General features: G+C 38.1%; 1 protein-coding gene across 1 annotated transcript in view; it reads right to left on the reverse strand.

The window, feature by feature from the left end:
* Positions 1-6,013: 6,013 nt before the first annotated feature.
* The window catches only part of RNF11 (ring finger protein 11), a 40,267-nt gene continuing 24,990 nt past the window's right edge, over positions 6,014-21,290 (reverse strand). The window contains exons 2-3 of the mRNA XM_047082698.1: positions 9,781-9,950; positions 6,014-8,280 (exon numbers count right to left, since the gene is read on the reverse strand). Coding sequence (XP_046938654.1) covers positions 8,109-8,280; positions 9,781-9,950 — 342 coding nt within the window. The 3' untranslated portion in view covers positions 6,014-8,108. The remainder of the gene's footprint in view (positions 8,281-9,780; positions 9,951-21,290) is intronic.

The following is a 21,290-nucleotide window of genomic DNA, read 5'->3' on the forward strand; positions in this document are numbered from 1 at the left end:
TCATGCAACATCTATTTTAGTAAAATATGTTGCTTGAATTCTTGGGCAAGGCAGAAAGTCTCGATCAGAAGCCATGTGGCCCAGGTCTGTTTTATTTAGACAACATGTCTAAAATGTTTTAGAGTAAGTTATTAACATTTAAGAATGGCGAGATTTCACTAAAAATCTGGTTTCTGGCCTCTTATTTAAAAAGAAAATCCAATCTAGCAATACTGGGCTTATCCCTATAAGAAAATAAGGCAACAATCAGTTGGAACTGAGTAGGGACTGCTTTAAACACTTATATTACCCTTCTGGCCCCTAAAAGCATCTGAATTTTCAAACTCTGGGACTGTTACAGGGAGAATTCAAGTTTAGTGACCAAGTTTTACTACTCACAAGCTAATGACAGCATACTTCAACTTAACCATTTCCCTGGAGGGAAAAATCATGTACACAGTAAAAATATTCATCTGTGAAACGTGACTCCTCAAATACATGATGAATGCCATTTCTGTAAGGGAGAAACCACAGAGCTTTTCCAATCTTCCAGCATTGCTGGATTTTTAGTAAACACTTAACACTTGCCAGGGGCAGGTTAACATACAGCCAACCAGTCTTCTGTGACTAATACGAATGAAGTCCTAGGTTTTAAGCAAAGCAGATTCTCATTAGGAAAACAAAGCAGAAAAACCCTCATTCAAGATCATCTTGCAGCACTTAGTACTGTCAAAGCAGAAATGTCATGAAAACTCTCATTTTGTTAGAACTAGACACAAGAATGCTCTACACCAAGAGCAAGTCCTTTGTAGGTTCTCTCTCCTCCACAGCCTGGATTCTGGGAGACCAGCCTATTTCTAGGTTGTTAGGGCAGGGTGAGAGGGGTGGCTACAACCAGGCTACTGAATGAGGGTGGCCTTTTGTGGTTCCCTCACATATTAGAACACTAATACTACTGTATAAAAAGAAAACAGCACTGGTCACAGAATACCAAGCACAGTTGGCAAAAATTGCAGTTAAAAACAAAAACTTTTCATTTTAGGCACTTTTATTTTTTTTTTAAATTATGCCAGGATGTTTTTCTTGTCAATGTTATTACTGATTTCCTGCTGAGCTTCATTAGCCTACATCACCTTATCTCTGTTGCCACGGCTGCAGTCTGACTAGTAAGTGAAATCAGTGGGTTTTGTCTCCCTTATGCCCCCTGCGGCTTGAGATAGTCCATTAAAAACATGTTTGGGAAGTAGGGTGAAAACATCAGGTGTCTAATACCATATCCTTGTACAGAGGCTTTGAAGGTGAAAATTCTGTCCTGGGCATCTCATTCTGTCTTGAGCCATTTCTGGTTGGTGTTTCTCTAAGTAGTGCAGCTTTCCAGCACATCTGCCCTGGAGAGGCAGACATCAGGTGGAGAATTCTGGCCGAGAAGGAGACCTCAATTCTAGTCCCTGGATTGCTACCAATTTTCAGAGTGACCTTGGGAAGTCATGGATCCTCTAATAATTAGTAATTTGCACTAGATTAAGGCTCTTTCCTGCTGTCAACAGTACTCTGGTCAAGTACATTTCTGGCTTTTCATCTCCAAAATGAGGCAAGATACATACCTCCCTATCCTTTGCCAAAGCCTTGTATCCCCAAGCAACTTAACTAGGAATGACTGGCTTTCTCAAAGACCTCTGTAATAGCCCAGCACACTTGGAGAGCAAATAATCTTTATTTTGGGAAAACCTAATTCCTGTTACACAAAGGAACTCCATTGTTAGGAAGTAGTAACTGTTTAATACGATCTAAACAGGCCCCTGGGAATGGAAAGTCTACCTCTGCCTCTCACTGGTCATAGGCCCTTGGACTGGCAAAGTGGTTTCCAGCAAGCAGTATGCTGGTCCCTATCAGCTCTCCCATGTGTTGGCAGGATTCCTTAATCCTTATCTCTCAAGTCCGAATGGGAATGTTTCCAAGACAGCTTTCGTCATTCACAGCAAAAAGTCATAACCTGACAGCAAAGCCAGGACCCTTAAAAGGCCAATGCCAACCCAAGACTTGGCTGAGGCCCAGGTGGAAGAGTCCCAGCAACTGAAGAATAGTACCCAGGAGGTTTTCAGAAAGCCTCGGCCTGCTGAGTGCTAGAATCAAAGAAAAAAACATCCAGAGAGTTCTCTGGAGTTACTCCTAAGTTTCTTAGATCATGGTGAGTAGACAAGTCTTTTCCTTTGCTTTAAATTTAAAGCGTTAATAGTGTGCCTTTTCAACAACTGTTTATATCCTTAGCACCATCATACTAATTCACTGTAAATGAGAGGTACCTGGATACCAGGCAAAAAAGGGAACTTCTCTCACACACACACCTCTCAGATGCAGCTTTCCAAGGTTGGAAAATGCCTTTTAGGTTAGCAAAGCTCTTTTGAAATCTAGGGCCTTGAGAAATTCATTTCTAAATGAGCAATCTATGAATTGCTTCTACTGTATAAAGCCAACTGTTAAGTGACAAAATACAGTAGAGCCCTTCCTTTGGGAAGACAGTATTTGAAGGTTGCTATGGACTTCTAAAAGTTGACATTCAAGTTTAATCAGACAAACCACAGGCAATACCTCACAATTGACTGGATTGGGTTTTGTTTTCCTCACATCATTAGCAAACTGGTCAGAACACCAGATACCATATGCTCTGGGAAGAATAACAGCTAATATCAGGTGCTCGCTATTTACCAGTTGCTAGTCTAAGCACTTTACCTGTATTTGATCCTCATAACCACCCTATGATAAGGGGCTATTACTGCCATTTTACAGATGGGAAAATTGAGACACAGATTAAATAGCTTGCCCACAATCACACAGGTATTATACAATAGAAAGATCTAAAGCCAGGCAGTTGAATTCTAAAGCCCATCCTTTGCTGAACTGCTGGTCAAACTGTAAAATTATCAGTTTAAAGCTGGGTCTGACTTATATGGGCCCCTGGGCCACTATTAAGGGTGGAAAAAGTACTGGATAATAGCTCAAACACCAGAATCCTTGGCTTGAACACATGGAGCATTTTGTCTATGTGACATGGTTCTGGAACTGGCAGAATGTAGCCTATTACCACACCTCTAGAATGGACAGTGCCAGAGGCCAATCTCAATGGTTTCTTTTTCCTAAGTCTTTCTGATAGCATAATCCAGGTTTCCCAATTTACACAATGCCTAAAACTTGCTTTTGGAATGCCTAGATTAAGTACTATGAGGCTGATTGAGAAATGGGGTTCACCAAATCAACCAAATCTCATGGTTCACCACTAGCACCAGACTCTTGAGACAAACCCTCATTTACCTTTTCAACTTTTTCTCAAGGCCAAGAAATCTGGAGCCTACAAGCCCTGATGTTACAGAAGGGGTCCAAACCAAACAGGTCCTGTTCCTCCTTTGATCACAATCAGTTTCAGATGCTTAAAGTCTATACCTTACTCATAATGCTGTTTCATTCATATGCAGAGAAAAACAAACTTTGTGGAGGCATCCAAAGATAGATGACTAAATCTTCCAGTGGACAAACTTTTCTCAAGAAAAAAAAAATGTAAAGGAAAGTTAGTATCTCTCTTAAAGTTGCCTTAAAGACTTTATAAAAACAATAAATGGTTTTAGTCTATCAGCAACATTAATCAGATGGCTCCTGAACTAATGCCTATTGCTCAGAATGATAAAGCAAAAAACAATGTGGACAATTAAGCAGATAAATCCAAATCCCTTTTGTACAATTTTGGTGAAGCACCTATCAACAATTTTATGGATCAGGAAATGGGTGTGAAGGGATTTGTGGATTATCTACTTGCTAAAAAGCAAGGAAAATAGCCAAAGGACAAACGGAAAAGCAAAGTATGGTTACTATCTGGACAATCAACTTCTGAATAATCAGTGAGTACCCAGTTGTGCTGTTATTTTTAAAACTACCACTATATAATTTATAAAAAGACTGGGTAGAATTAAGTGGGCTAATTTTTTTTTTAATTTTTTGGTGGGATGTTTTTATTAGATCCATAGGCTCTCAGAAAACAATTTACGAAGTATATTTAAATTAATATTGCCAAAATATATGTGCCTCATTCATTTACTAACATCTATATATCATTTTAATACAAGCCTTAATGTGTTGTAGGATCTTTAAAAAAAATCATTTTTCTCTAGTAAAAATACTTTGTGCAGAGCTAATAAATAGTCCAATTAACTTCCCCTAAATACATAAAATTAACTTACTCTAGCTTTCAAACCACTTAGAAAAAGTACTATTTTGAGATGTTTGTTATACAATCATTTACAGTTATTCCATTAAATCCTTATGTTTCGCTTGAATTACTACTAACAAAAGCCCTAAATCTGAATTGTGAGCATTACACCAATGCCTGACCATAGGCAAATACATTTTTTTTTAAATTTTTAAATGCTTGAGAGAGCAGAGGAGAGGGAGAAAGGGAGAGAGAGAATCCCAAACAGGCTTCCCTCTGCCAGCAGAGTTCAACATGGGCTCTATCTCACCAATTGTGAGGTCATGACATGAGCCAAAATCAAGAGCTGGATACTCAACCAACTAAGCCACCCAGGCACCCCACGTGTTTTGACATATACAGAACTAAGAAAAAAATCATTTCAGAGACCATTTTTAATGGCTCTCAGGAAAATCACATCTAATAGTAGGTCAATCACTATATTCAAAGCAACAATGAAAATCTAATTGGACATTTTACTCTATATTTTAAACAAGCATTTATTAGGCAACTAGATTTGTGTATGTCTTCAAGGAAAAAAAATGTATATAAAGAGATGAATGGGTAGATCCAATCTCCTAACAGGCAGGCTAGCCTATAGTTTATTGATTCATTTCTGAAGGAAGCAGGAGCATCAAGTAGCCTTCATGAATAAAAGAGGTATGAAATTGATGGAATTGAGACCTCAATGGCAAAAAATTTAGAACTAAGACCAAAAGGGAAGAAATTAGAAGGAATTTAGCTAAGTCCTCAAAGGGTTAATATAAATGCTGTCAGGAAGACAGCTCTGGGTGCTAATGGCTCTTATACCCACGCTTCCCATGAGGGGGACATCCTCAACCAGGTCTGTGGCTTTTTGAAGAGTGTAAGATTAGAGTAAGGGAGCTGCACAGAGGGTACAGAAAGAGGGGGTTATAATCTTCTTTCTCCCACCCAGAAAAAGGAACAGATGATCTTTATATTCAGTGAGTAACTTTAAATATTTGAAGATAGTAACCAATCCAACTTCTCTCATGTCCACTAATTTCAAAATTAAAGGATCACCAAATTAGTTGGGGTTACTACAGTGGCCACTGTGCCCTTACATGCAAGTGTAATCAATTGGCTATGGGAAACTGCTATAATGCCTTTGTAAGCAGAGGTAACCAAACTGCCTACATTTCTAAATTATGCCAAAGAAACTTACCTTCTTTACTATTTACCATTTCAGTCTCGGGAGTATACACAGGTCTGCTCTTGACGATTGTTATTCCTTTTGTAAAATGCATGCTTCCTTATGAGATTTGTGGTACGCAAAGAACTTGTCACCTCAATGCTCACTGTATTCTGTAAAATCATACTGGTTTATATCACACAGGAGACACGAAAAGTAAGGGGAATCTTCTCCTGGTTTAAGAAATTTCCTATAAAGAACACTCAGAATTGAAAAAGTTTTTGTTTACCCAACTACACAAGTATTTGAAAGTAATACAACTTGTTGTGTTTACACTTAAAAGGGTAAGAATCTTACTTTTTCCTGATCAGGCTTTTCAGATATTTCAAATCCTATAGCCAACCCTGGACACATCTTGCCTAAATCTAAATGCTGTACCTATTATTTCTAGCTATAGAAAATTGGAAGCTATCAAGCTTAAGTTATGATCAGATGGTATTAAATGCCACACCATAAAAAATACTTCCCAAAAAGTATATAGACCTAGAGATTAAATTTATGAATGTGTACATTATTTTAAATTTATACACTGTTTTAAAAAAAGATTAATTTGAATAATATTCTAATGTAATCAACTCTAGCCCTTTACAACTGTATTATAACTTTATTTAACTTTAGTAAAAGCCAAAATTGATAGTTCTTAACATGGTGTATGGAAATCAAAATTAAAGAATACAAAGTACCTTAAAATTTTCAGCTCAATACTAGTTCCTTCAATATTACTGCCAAACTTCTGTGAAAGAAGCCTTGTAATAAAAACTAACAGAAACATATTAGATGATATTTTTAAAGTTCACTTACCATTTTTAACAATGTAGAAAAAAAGGAAAAGTCTGACTATAATACTTGATGACACAGACATGTTTAAGTAGAAAACACAGGATAAAAAAAGTAATATATCACTGAAAATATTGCACAACTTCAGGTGTTTCCTCCAAATTTGCTTTATGTAATTGGGTGGATATAAATTAATAAACAAAAACTTAAGCAAGATACATGTAACAATTTAAAAGAACCTGATAATCTAATTTCTCTCAGTTTTTCTCAATCTCATCTTTAAGTCTTTCCATCATGGGGCTCATAAGAAAATTAACCAACATATGTATACTACAGTCTAGTGTCAAATCTTTAAGAAGGTTTTATGACATACTGAATTCCTCTACAATGCAATAATGGAGAACCCTCAAGATACTTGTGTTTTGTATGTAGAAAAGTGTTAGAGTCAAATAGTCAACTCAATATAAAATAAACATTTCTGATTTGTTAGACTGAGATTGCTTCTCCTTTTGCTAATGAATGATTCTTAACTATATCACTGAGCTGAACAAATGTCACCTTTGAGTACATAAGGAAAAATAAACACATGCTAAATGGATAAAACATTACAAACTACATCTTTACTAGACCATCTCTACCTCTAACACTTCAGAAGCTTAGAGATTCAGAGTGCTCTTACATTAACTGCAAGAAAAAGATAAAGGAAAAATTCCTTCTTTGAGACCACAACTATGAAGTCACGTGGTTATACAAATTTTGCATTTGTGTGCAAAACATGAAATACATTTATCTTAATTCTCCCTGCTTAGACTTAGACTTGTTAGTCAGCTAGCAGGACTGTCCTTTCCAAGAAACAGAGACTGAGATGTGTTTTATATAACTTCAATAACCTCAGCACTACAATTATTAAGAGATGCAGTATCCTTTTGCTATGGTTCAAGACAATAAGGGAAAGAGGTCACAAGAAAGAATAAATCAAAACTGTTACAACTGAGCAACTTTTTTCAGTTTCACCATGGTGCCACTTTCATTTTACATAAGCATGGTGGCATAAGTCAAGCTCAATAAATCAGAAATCTTAATATTTAAAATTTACCTTGACTTTTAATTATTACCATATTAACAACCAAAATAATTAGATAAAACACATAGGAAAGGGTAATAGTAAACCCCACTTTACTAGAGTTGGTTTCTTGACATAACTCATTTTTTATAGAAAAGGGATAGTGCATCTCAGTTTGCTTACAAGCTAGGAGATCACTTTGAATTCTGCATTTCCTAACTGCAAACAGATATAGCACTTATAACAGGTTATAAATAAACTGGTTTTCAAGCATAGAGCCAGCCCCAACGATAATAATACACTATTTAAAAAGACCTAAGGCAATGAATTCCATTTCCAATGGAAAAAAAGAACTGTGCAAACAAGCTTAAAACTACTTTTTTTTGTGCCAGTGTTATAAAATGTAGCTTTTAATAAAACCTTGACCCAAATGCCAGCAACTTCAGAAAAGAATTTTGGTGGGGGGAAAAAGAAAATTATTTCATGTAGGAAAAACAACCACTATCTTTTTCCTAATCTTCAACACACACAATTTAAACATATACAGCTGCTGTAACACTTTACACAATTCCTATGTACTGGAGCAATAACAAGATCTAAGTACAATTATATTTTTAAACACTGGGTCAAGGCTTTACATAAAAATACCATCCTACTTTTCCCCCTAAGTTTCTAAAATATCACGTATTTTTTCCCCAACATCTGCAGCCATTCAGGAATTTTTAGGAAACTTTTGTGCATGATCTTAATTCCTAATCCCTGGCTCTTTGGGCTCAGTGACAAAAGATCAAAACCACCAAAAATGATGGTTCACTTAAAGTCAGACGAGAGACCCTGGCTCAATTAGTCTCATAGGACGAAAGCAGTGCTGCATCAACTGGCTCCATGCAAGAGGGGCACGTGAAGGATCTCATCAACCAGTCATCTATACAGTCCAGGTGATAGATGTGCATGCACGGCAGAAATCGAATTGGGTCCCCATACACAAAGTCCATCATACAGATCACACACCTGTGGGGGTCAGGGAGAGAAATCAGAAAAAGCATGTTTAGAGAAGTCATCTAGAATACTCTTTAAAATCTCATTACAAAGACAGTGTTAAACTGAACAGATGAAAATGGCTTGCCTGTCATCCTACCACCTGAGCATGCAAACTGAATTTTTTCCTAATAAGCATTATTCCATCAACAATCTCTTACTTTGATCCTCTGGAAATGTGCCGAGTTTGAGACCTAACAGAGCAAAGAGGAATGGACCACATGGGGATCAAATCCATTCCTAGAACTGCATTTACAAAGCAGCTACATATTATAGAAGACACCTGAAGAAGAATGTGATGCTTCAAGGTAGGAAGCCATCAGATCAAATTTGTGTACCTGAACTCAGCTTTTAGTGTAAGCCCAAGAGTAAGATAGTTTTCATTTTAATAACTATATGTAAAAACAACCACTAAATTCAGCCTACTTACTGGACTGTCGTAGTTAAAGATCTCTTCATTAACCCTAGTTTCAAGTTCACTGCATTTTTCTACAGGTTTAAGAAGCAACCCAATGCTGTAATATTTCAGAAGTCAGTATTCTAGACAGTTTATTATCTTAGGTACTAGTACTAAATAGTGCTATGGCTCAAAGAGCCAAGCATCAACATAGTAAATTAAATTATGTCTTGAGCTCTGAGGACAAAAACTTCCCAGAAGTAAAATTTTATATTCAACTCATCAGGCATAATAAAATTATTCCACGAATTAAGAATAGGTGTAAGATTTTCCAAATTATCACTAAAACTCCTTAACCATCTTAGTGGTTGCATAATCTACCAATGTATTCCTATAAAACAATTTACTTAGCTATACTTCTACTCTAAATAAAACCATGGTGAATATCTTGTGTATAAAGTGCTAACAGTTGGAGTGAGGTACACATTTTAGGATAGAGCTTTAGAATTAATTGTCTCAAAGGGTATAGACCTGAGAAGGTCTTTGACATATTGCCAAACTGCTTTCCCAGCAGACAAGGCCACCAGCACACTTACACAGGTGAATCATTTTTAAGTGATACATGGACAGGGACAACATATAACATGGTCAGAATTCACACCATTTCATAGCTATTTTTTTTTTAATGAAAATTCTTAATTGCTGTATCTTTTTTTTTAATTTTTTAATGTTTACTTTTGAGACAGAGAGAGACAGGGCATGTGTGGGGAGGAGCAGAGAGAGAGGGAGACACAGAATCGGAAGCAGGCTCCAGGCTCTAAGCTGTCAACACAAAGCCTGACTCGGGACTCAAACTCACTGACCGTGAGATCACGACCTGAGCCAGAGTTGGATGCTGAACTGACTGAGCCACCCAGGCACCCCTTTAATTGCTGTATCTTAATAGTCTCTTGCATGAACTAATTAAATATTCATCTTCTAAAATGTAGGAGAAAAAAAATACAATGTAGGAGAATATTTTTCAAAAGCAAATCTCTGGAGCTAGAACTCTGAAACATGTATAAATTAAAACTTACTCCCGGATCTTTTTTTCTGATCCATCCCTTCCAGGGTCATAAACTCCTTTAGGCAGATGTTGTATAAGGCCTATTCTTTGAGCTATCCTAATTTGTTCCTCTTCGGTCAGCTGAGTTGCTAGGCGAGTCTGGCTAGGTGTTGGATGGTAGACCGGAACTGGAACTTGCTCCTAAATTTAAAAAAAGGAGAAAATGATTATTTTTTTTTTTTTTAATTTTTTTTTTCAACGTTTATTTATTTTTTTTGGGACAGAGAGAGACAGAGCATGAACGGGGGAGGGGCAGAGAGAGAAGGAGACACAGAATCGGAAACAGGCTCCAGGCTCTGAGCCATCAGCCCAGAGCCTGACGCGGGGCTCGAACTCACGGACCGCGAGATCGTGACCTGGCTGAAGTCGGACGCTTAACCGACTGCGCCACCCAGGCGCCCCTAAAATGATTATTTTTTAAACACTGTTTTCTGGGGTGTTTTCTGTTTCTTATTTTTTTTGGCTTAGTGGGTGGGAGGGGACCTTGGGGAGAGGTATGCTGGGCTAGTGTGCAGTCGTATGAGATTATTTCACCCTGCCTTTACTTAATAGCATATCTGACCAATTATTATTTTATTTAATTTTTAATTATTTTATTTTAATTTTATTTTATAGAAAGTACAAGTGGGAGGGGGTAGAGGGAGACAGAGAATCCCAGGCAGGCTCCGAGCTGTCAGTGCAGAACCCCACGTGGGGCTCGAACTCACAAACCATAGGAGCATGACCTGAGGTGAAATCAAGAGTTGGACTCTCAACTGACTGAGCCACCCAGATGCCCCAGGGGATGCTACTTTAGACAGGATGCTCACAACAAACCTCTCTGATTCGACATTTGAGAAGAGACCTCAATGAAATATGAGGAAGACGGTGCATCTGTGACCTAATGATTTCATTGTGGCTGGCACCATTTCTGAGCCACCTAAAATGGTTTTCCAGAGAACATCTCTACGAATAGACAGACAACTTCCAATCCATGTATGGAGGTTTCATGGGAAATTTTACGTCAAATCACAACTACCAATTCACTTTAGAAAATGTTACCTCCATTCATCCTTTAGGATCACTCCTCATCTCTATAATTTAAGCACTTGTTTACCAGGTCACCAATATTTGCAACTGTGAGATTATGCCTCCAGGAATAACTGCTTAATCTGTGTTAAGCTTAAAAAAATTCTGTGAAATGATCTCCATAATTATCCAGAACTAGCATCAATTGAGGCTGTTTTGAACTAATGGCATTTCTGGTTGAAAATAAAATAATTGAGAGCACTCATAATGAGAAACTTTCTAAGGGCTCAAGTATAAATATCCTTTCCAAACAGAAATTTTAGTAGAAATAAAAAAGAAATTGTAGTGGAAAGTCTCAGATACATATAAATTAGGCTCCAATATTGAATATTTGATTCAAGGAAAAAGACTTTTCCAGTGTCTCCTAACATACCACTTTGTCCTTTTAAACTGGCCTTATTCTTATAAGGCCCCTTTTCTGAGAGTAGTTAGAATTTATCAAAAGCAGTTCAACATTAGACTTTAAATATTCTTTTCTCTGAGATTCAGAACAAATGTTTAATTAGGAATCTCAAAACCCAGGGGTGCCTGGGTGGCTAAGTTGGTTAAGTGTCCAACTTCGGCTCAGTTCATGATCTCACGTTCCGTGAGTTCGAGCACCGTGTTGGGCTTTGTGCTGACAACTCAGAACTTGGAGCCTGCTTTGGATTCTGTGTTTACTTCTCTCTCTGCCACTCCCCCTCTCACACTCTTGTCTCTATGCCACTTAACAGAGTAACCACGTTTAAGCTATTTAACCCATCTGGATTAGATTCTACAATATAGGGTTGCTATAAGGCTTAAAATGAGGAATGGTCAGCCTTGAAATGGCAGGAACTCAAATGGTAGGTATTATAACTATTAATATTGCATTCAAAGAACTATCATCTATTGTTGCAGGCAAACTAGCTGTTTCCTGTAAGTTCCATGCATTTCCACTTTACTGCCTTTGCTCTTGCTATTCCCCTTACCTTTCCCTGCAGTCCAGTGGTCCAAATTATGCCTTGCCCAGAAGGTTATTGACCTTCCCCAATCCTCCTCCCTACCACCTAGAGTCTGTCTCTAGCCCAGCTTAATTACATAGGTGTTGTCTACCTATAAGAGAAATAGGAAGATTATACAGATTACAGTAAAATGTCCATTAACCAGTGCAGTCATCAAGTGAAAAAAAGAGACTGTCCATTCTTCCAGCTTTCCCAGTAAGTACCAAGCTGACTGCATTTCTCTAGTACAGCTCAAAAGCTTTCCTTCAGCCCTGTATATCTACAGCACTACGAGCACAGGCAATTTTTGCTTTAAAGACATTTTTTTAAATGCATATTTCTATTTTTTTTTTTAATGTTTATTTTGAGAGCGAGGGCACACGCATGAGCGGAGGAAGGAACGGGCAAAGAGAGGGAGAGAGGGAATCCCAAGCAGGCTCTGCATTGACAGCAGGGCTCGATCCCATGAACCATGAGATCATGACCTGAGCTGAAATCAAGAGTCAGACACTTAATCAACTGAGCCACCCAGGCACCCCTAAATGCGTATTGCCTTTTAAATGAACTTTGTACATACACAAAAAATTTTCAGTCTATAGCCCAAATTCAGAATCTGTTACATGCAACATGTATATTAAATTCACAGTTTATGCACTAGAAAAATAACTGATCAGGCTTTATAGTGAATATAAAACTTATGACCCTGTGGTTATTACTGCTCATAAATATGACTGTTGCATCTTTGGTTTAAATACTCACCTTTTCAAGGTTTTTTACCTCGTAGGCATACTTAAAATGCATAAAAGTTTCATGGTTCAATGTCAAAAAGCTCTGCCACTTACCAGCTATAAGAAAAGGCTTGACCATATTTTTTAAACCTCTCTGAGCCTTAGTGTCTCCATGTGTAAAGTACTAGGACCACTGTAAGAATACAATAGGAATTCCAAGTATTATTCCTGGCACAGTAAGATACATAAAAAAGCTCACTGAATGTTAGCTATTATCACTGTAGCTCTACTATTATGACTATGGAACAACATTCCAGTATTTTAAGAAATGGATTGGATTTACAATTTTACATGTCAATTATACCTCAACAAAGCTGAAGTAAAATTTAATTTAAAAAAAAATTGTTTTTTGTTGTTGTTGTGGGGGCGCCTGGGTGGTTTAGTTGGTCAAGCGTCTGACTTAGGCTCAGGTCATGATTTCAGTTAGTGGGTTCAAGTCCTGCATCAGGCTCTGTGCTGACTGCTCAGAGCCTGGAGCCTGCTTTGGATTCTGTGTCTCCCTCTCTCTCTTTCTGCCTCTTCCCTTGCTCATGCTCTTTCTCCCTCAAAAATAAACATTAAAAAAAAAAAAGGTGTTTTTTTTTTTAATGTTTTATTTTGAGAGACAAAGGACGAGCAGCGGAGGGGCAGAGAGAGAGAGAGAGAGAGGGAGACATAGAATTCAAAGCAGGCTCCAGGCTCTGAGCTGTCAGCACAGAGCTGGGGCTCAGACCCATGAGTGGGAGTTCATGACCTGAGTTGAAATCGGATGCTCAACTGACTGAGCCATCCAGGCGCCCCCAAAATTTAATTTTTTAAAAAAGAAGAAATGGATTGGATTATGGCAGAGCTAAGTAAAAGTTTTCAAAAAGGAACCTAAGAATTCAACTAAGACCAACTCTCATTTTATAGGTCTAAACTGGCATACAGTCACATAATTACTAACAATAACAGAATTAGAATTCAGGTCTCCCTTTTTTTTTTGGTCTCCTTTTTAAGTCATTAATTTCCACTGTACCATTCCTGGTTGCCAGACAGCAAGGAGATTCTGCAAGTTAAATGATTTGGCTTGTGTCTATTTACATTACTATTTACATTACTATTCACATTACTTTGAAGAACAGTACACTGAAATGACATTTTAAGAAAGCCACAAAAAAAAGGCATATCTAATAAATGGTTCTATAAAGGTTTTTCATCTATGATACAGGTTTTATAATTTTTGTAACTTCTAAATTTTAAGAATTTCAAACAATATCAAATCCATCTTTGAAACTATGCCTGTATAGGTTCTATTACTGATAGAAAAATAAACTCCTAAGTCTGATCATACCTTCCTGTCTGTCCTTGTTTGACACTCCTGAGGGCTGTTTCAGGTAGTTCTTCCCATAAGGCTGGGATGTCAAATTCTGCTACTAGTGGACAGTTTCTCCTTGTTCTCACTTTGGGATATCTTTTCTCTGGTGTCACTTTCTTAAACTACCTGTTCTAAAAAGGTAATATGGCATACTAATCCAATGGGTTTTATGAGCCATATAACTATCTTGTTCAGAGTACTCTTATTTATAATTAGAATATTTAAAACTGAGCTACTATGGTGGAATGGGGCTGGGATGAAATGTGACCTGGGAAGGATGAGGATCCCCATCTCCACCCCCCTACCTGGGGCATGTTTGCAGAATCACACAAATCAACAGAACAGTTTTTCATACGCTGCTATCTAAAAATATGGAATTTTTAGTCTGAAAAATTAAATCGTAAGACTGGACTTTTACTTACTGTGGTGACTGTTAACATCTTTAATCGTCCCTTAAAACCTCTGAATAATCAAGGTAACAGCACCACTTTAGAAGGTGATGATGCAATCATAAGATAACATCAAAGAGCTTTGTAAATGTCAACATTTCTAAGTTATTCTAACCATTTGTTTTCTCCCCATCACCAAATGACTCTGGTTTGCAGACTTTAAGCTAACTGTTATTGCCCCTGGCCTTGGTCCTGGCTTTCTAGCCTGTCCCTGAATACAAGAAATTCTTTGACCTCTGTTGTGACCCCTGCCAGCTCAGTTTTTTACCCTTGGATTACCATTTCCATCCAGGTGAGGCTACACTCCTAACTCTCAGTCCCAATCCATCTAATTTGGCACAAGGTGACACATATGAAGTCACACTAGAATAACTGGTATAAGACTATGGGTAATAATGGTCTCCAAAATCCCTGCACGTACTTACTACTACGAACAAAAAAGAATTGTTTTAAATTGTTCTAAGTTGTTCTAGAACTAGTAATTTCTAAGCATGTACTTTTTAAGAGGCTAGATTTCCTTGGTCTTCTGGTTCACATGTGTACGGAGAACAAAGAAAGAACAGAAAAGGAAAGCTCTATGAAGAAACTAAATTAAAACCCTATCTTTTAATTATTCATATTATGAATGTATTTTCTTTGGTATTTTTTGTTAAACAAATGGAACTCTCTAATAAGCACCATTGAGATATTTAAAATGATTCAACATTCTGATTTCAATTTACATACAACTCTTCAGAAAGCCACAGAGAAAAGGAAATGACTAAGAACTGCTGGTATTTTAAAGATGCTATGGCCTCACCCTTCTTAACACATACACCTAATTTTAATCCCATTATAGTTGTTAAAATGGCTTGATGTGTGAGTTACTGCTTACTGACTAGGATCCGATGGTATTTTCTAGTTGGCAAAATGTGTTTTTTTTTTAATGCTTATTTTTGACAGAGAGAGACAGACAGATAGAGAATGAGTGGGGGAGGGACAGAGAGAGGGAGACCCAGAATCTGAAGCAGGCTCCAGGCTCCCAGCTGTCAGCACAGAGCCTGACGCGGGGCTCGAGCTCCCAGGTCATATGCTCAACCGACTGAGCCACCCAGGAGCCCCCAAAACAGCAATTTAAAAAATTCTGTATGGGGCGCCTGGGTGGCTCAATCGGTTGAGCGTCTGACTTCGGCTCAGGTCACGATCTCGCGGTCCGCGGGTTCGAGCCCCGTGTCGGGCTCTGGGCTGATGGCTCAGAACGTGGAGCCTGCTTCTGATTCTGTGTTTCCCTCTCTCTCTGCCCCTCCCCCGTTCATGCTGTGTCTCTCTTCGTCTCAAAAAAAATAAACGTTAAAAAAAAAAAATTAGGGGCGCCTGGGTGGCGCAGTCGGTTAAGCGTCCGACTTCAGCCAGGTCACGATCTCGCGGTCTGTGAGTTTGAGCCCCGCGTCAGGCTCTGGGCTGATGGCTCAGAGCCTGGAGCCTGTTTCCGATTCTGTGTCTCCTTCTCTCTCTGCCCCTCCCCCGTTCATGCTCTGTCTCTCTCTGTCCCAAAAATAAATAAACGTTGAAAAAAAAAAATTAAAAAAAAAAATTAAAAAAAAAAATAAAAAGATCTGTATTCTGGGGCAGTACTCACCATTCCCTAATTGATGGCTCACTGTATCTAAACTCCGTGCGTAAACAGTATGATTTACACTGAACACCTGCTTCCCTCCTGGAAGTCTGGAATCTTGGTATGTAGTAGGCAGTGGGTGCCTACTCAGAATTTCAGGTTCTCCTGGTAGACAACCCTTCACACATACTAGCAAAATTCAATGCTGGGGAAATTAAGTGTATTGTGTGACTCTATTACGAGAGGATTCTTTTGGAAGCTTCTGCCTGTTTCCTATGGACTTACACACCTCTTTTCCTTTGATGACTTTGACTTGTATTCTTTTGCCATAATAAATCAGAGCTATGATTACAACTATATTCTAAGTCCTCCTCTATATTCTGTCCTCCAACTATATTCTGTGAGTCCTCCTCCTATGCAACTGATGAATAATCTAGATAAATGTTTTTAGAGTGATGGGGAGTTCCCCACACTGACTCTTGTTTTCAAAGTTTATTTGGCCATGTTCATTAGAAATTCTCCTTTGTGGGGAAAAGAAAAAAAGAAATTCTCCTTTAGGAAAAAAGGTGCATTTTGACAATGGTGGTTACACAGTACTTGCATTTTATTCCTTTTCTCAAATTTAAAAAGACCCCCGAGGGAACTATTATTTTGAGCATTATTTATCATAAAGATAAACACTTTTGAGATAGAGATTTTGTTGTCTACGGCCATACCACCCTGAATCCGATCTTGTCTGATATCGGAAGCGAAGCAGGGCCGGGCCTGGTTAGTACTTGGATGGGAGATGGAGATGTTGTTTTGGGCTGAACTGTGTCTCCTATAAAATTCTTATGATGAAGTCCTAATCCCCAGCATCTTAGAATGTGACTGTATTTGGAATCACAAATGTGACTGGTTTTGTCCTGGCCTCTTCTTCTGTCCTATAGTCTTCACCTAATAACTAAGTCCATGTTGACAATGGAAATTACCACCTTGATACAAATGATTCATAAATTTATATTCTAGTCTAAATCTCCCTTTTAAATTCCAGTCCCTACTTGACAGTTCAACTCAATGTGCTCAAAGTACCTCAAATTCAGCATGTCCAAAACGAACTCCCTCCAAAATCTGGTCCTCTTTTTAGGTTGCCCTATGTCAGTAAATGACATCGTTCTAGTTCTGTAAGACAGAGGCATCCTTCGTACCTCCCTCTCCATTACTCTTCCATATACAGTACATCACCAAGTTCTAGTGAGTTGTCTACTGAAATACTGATAGAATCTGTTTATGTCTTTTCATATCTATTGCCAATACCCTAAGCTCCCATTTTGTCCCTGGTATACAGTATTAGCTAGCAAAACTTGAATTTGTTCTCTATCCAGAAGTTACAGAGATCCAATTTAACCCTATGCCCTCCTCACACATACCTAAAACCCCTTCACATTTAATAGCTTTTAGGATGGAGGCCAAAGTCCTTAAAAGATTTCCAAAGCCCTACATATTCTGGTTACCTAGCTGGCCCTCCAACCTCATCTAACAACTCACTGCTTTCTAGCCCCACTGGTTTTCCTTCAGCTCCTCTGAAATGCCATGATCTCATCTCTACAGAGTCATAGTACCTGCTGTACTCTACATGAAATATTCTCCTCCGGAGCACCTGGGTGACTCAGTTGGTTAAGCATCTGACTCTTGATTTCAGCTGAGGCCATGATCCCGTGGTTCACAATTCAAGCCCCGTGTCAGGATCTGCACTGACAGAGCAGAGCCAGCCTAGGATTCTCTCCCTCTGCCCTTCCCCTGCACGTTCTCCCTCAAAATAAACAAACAAAAAAACCAAAAAATACTCTCCTCCATCACCACTCTGCGTAAATAATGCCTCTTCTTCCTTCAGAGCTCAATCCAACTACTTTCTCAGAAACCTAACTAACCATTCTCCTCTATTAGAGGCTTTTATACACCAAGTAACATTTCTTCACAGCATTTGTCAAAGTTGTAATTTTACATTTTGTTATAATTTGAGTATTTATCTTCCCCACCAGACTATAAGATCCGCAACAGGAATTGTTTTTGCTCCTCACTGAACCAGCAGATGAAAAGTCTATTAAAAAAATCTTACATACTAATAGCTAAAGTCACCCATTAATTTACTCTAGTTTTTTTTTTTTTTCCATTTTAGTGCTTCTTTACATTTCCTGGAACCCCTAGCCAATTGTGCTTCTTTTATTTTGATAGAGAGAATCCCAAGCAGGCTCTATGCTATCTGTGCGGAGCCTGACAGGGTTCGATATCAGGAACTGTGAGATCATGACCTGAACTGAAATCAAGAGTTGGGCACTTACCCGATCAAGCCACCCAGGTGCTCCCCACCACCAAAGCCAAGTGTTTAATACTTAATAAAGTTGGTGTATATGCCATAATATTGGGATTAGAGTTGTTTTTGTTTTGCTAAGTATATTCTGTAAGATGACTGATAATAGTACCTACCTTCACCACTTCCTGAAATGTGAACCCTCAATGATTTTGAATGCCTCCCAAAATATGTTCACAAAATCATTTCCAATGTATAAAGTCACTTACTACAGAAATAAATACTATGAATCAGCTTATTAAAATCTCAATCACTAAACTGCTAACTAACATAAATGCTGGTGCCTTCATGAGGTATTTTGTGCTTAGGCTAAAAATTAAAAATGTATGTGATTATCTGTGTATTATTTTTATTTCCTCATCAATAGAATATAAGCTTGATAAGGGCAGGGAATGTGTCTATTTTGTTTACCAATATATACTATTTACTCAGCACAGCATCTGACACATAGTAGGGATTCAACAGACTTTATTGGAAAACTGAATATTTTATTTCAAAGCACTGATGTTCCTGTAATCCATGTCATATATTCATACCAGGATTTTGTAAACATGCTACGAAAAAATGTCTAATGATTTGGATTAAGCAACAATAAAACCAGAAAAACTCAATACGAATTATAACCAACATTCCTTCTCCAAGTAACAATACCCAGTTTGTTGCCCCTTTCAAATTTCTACCTACCTATCTCATGGGAACTTGAATACGTTCAAAACCAAACTAATGATCTCTTTCTACTTCCACAATCCTTCTCATACTCAGTATTTATATGCCTACTATAGGTTATTGATAGAGAAGCACAGTGGAAAGAGATTAGACATCTCATTTAATCTCGGCTCTGGCATTTATCAGGTATGCAACTCTAGGCAAGTTATTCAATACCTCCAAGCCTAAGATTCCTCCTCAGAAAAAATGAATAGAATATCTATCTTAAAAGAGTTTTTCAAGGAATAACTAAGAAAATATAAATAAAGTACCTACTAACATAGGGACTCGAATTTGGGCCTTCCTATTAACATCACTACCCTTCCTAATTCCTCTGACTTTCCCCCCTTCCCTTTATCTCTATCATCTACATAAACGTCTATAACTACCATTCTCTCAATGTTGTTAGGAGACACACGTGTACTTTCCCTGTGAGCTTAATGTTTGATAAAGGGGGAATTCACAAGAAGCAAATATATTTCAAATAAATTTAAACACTATTTTTCTCCTTAATACTTTAATTCTCTACGCCTTCATGCAAAACAAAAACAAAATGAGAGCCAAAAAAAAGCATTTGCCATAAAGAAAAAGAATTTAAAATTAAAGTGTGTTAGGAAAAGAAATGCAGCATCACAGAAGGGGGTAGAACAGAAAAAGAACAAAGGATTACAAAATATGCTGAGACAGAGCAAAGAGAAAACACAGAGCCGGTCACATAAAAAAGCAAGGTCTGACCTTCTGATGAGAAAAATCTCTGAAGCATCCCAGTTGTTTGTTAATATATAATGAAGCATCTATAAAATGATGAAGGCAGAAAAAGATAAAGGGCACTAATCTTAGGGAGTGTACAAGCCAAGAAAGAAACATATCAAAGTGTAAACATGTCTATTTGAAATGCAGTGCATTAAAAGTTGGACTCAATTTAGGGAATTGAGTTTTCAGAAACTAAAACAATGCAGTGGGTAAGTGCCTAAATAATGTGCTGAGGCTGGAAATAGTACAAGTCTGGTTTGTGGTAAAGGAAAAATAAAGTCACTGCTAAAGAATGCAGCTTGTCACCAAAAGCTGTATCCTTTGCTCCAGTAGGAAGTAAGAGTCAGCTCTTCTGATTTTCTCCTTATAGCCTCACAAGCTGCTGCTGGCACCACCCCCTCCCCAGCTGCAGTCTCCTACTGGGAATGTTTTCTCTGAATTTTGCCAGGCTGAAATTTAAGGCCATAAAATGGAGGATTTGGAATTGATGGTCTCAATGCATATTCTAACTCTGATGTTCAATTAATCTTGACCAAACCAAACGAGCAACCAGCCAAACAAACAAAAACCCCAAAGATTAGCATTAATGTAATTCCTGAACCACAGAAGGGTAACAATTTTGTAGAGAGCGGGAAAGAGCCAGCATCCCATCTATGATACTGACAAATGATGAAGTTATATTTATTGAGAAAGTATACAAACTAATGATCTGCAAGGAAGAACACTGCTTCCATGGAGGTGGTTTGGCATTTGTTTGCTTGTTTTTAAACGAAAAGATTGACTTCTTTCATTCACTGATAATATTCACTGAGCACTTACTGTACAGGGTTAATTACAATATCCTAATTAGGGTACTGGTAGGCATTATCACTACCGGTACCCTGCATTAGCAAGTCATTAGACAAGCTTATTCATCTAAAGCTCAAGACAACTGAAATCAAGGTCATATTTTGAGCCCAGGCACCAATTAAAATACTTCTTGAACACCCAACCACATTTCAGATGCTGCTTTAGGTAAAGGAGGTACAGCTATGACCAAGTAAGGTCTCTGCTCTTCTGAAACCTAAATCCCCTATAGTAGAGGGATCCAGAAATAGTAAACAAGTGAATAATACAGCTACCTCACCCACAGCTCCTACTATCTCTAAATTGCCCATGACCTGGCAGCTTCTGGGACAGGCATACATTCCAAAGGCCTATAGGCTAGCCAACAGTTTTGATGACTTGCAGCACCTCCTGAATGGAGAGAGCGTGAACCAATCGGATTCTTTTTTTCTCTTAGAATTGGAAAACTGAATCAACTGACCTGAAAAGGTCATCGAGTAGCAAATTAAGAGGCATGTATAAATTGGGGTTATGAGGAAACAGTATTCAAGACAGATTAGAGATGCTGAGTGAAGTAGACATTAGGAGAGCCCACAAATAAAAAAATCCTTAAACCCCTGGGTAAGAGAAATGGGAGAGTGGCTGCCTTGG

Source organism: Lynx rufus, unplaced genomic scaffold, assembly GCF_022079265.1.
Source record: "Lynx rufus isolate CCGP_SWC_20201006 ecotype Redwood Valley unplaced genomic scaffold, mLynRuf1.p SCAF_2, whole genome shotgun sequence".
Classification (NCBI taxonomy): domain Eukaryota; kingdom Metazoa; phylum Chordata; class Mammalia; order Carnivora; family Felidae; genus Lynx; species Lynx rufus.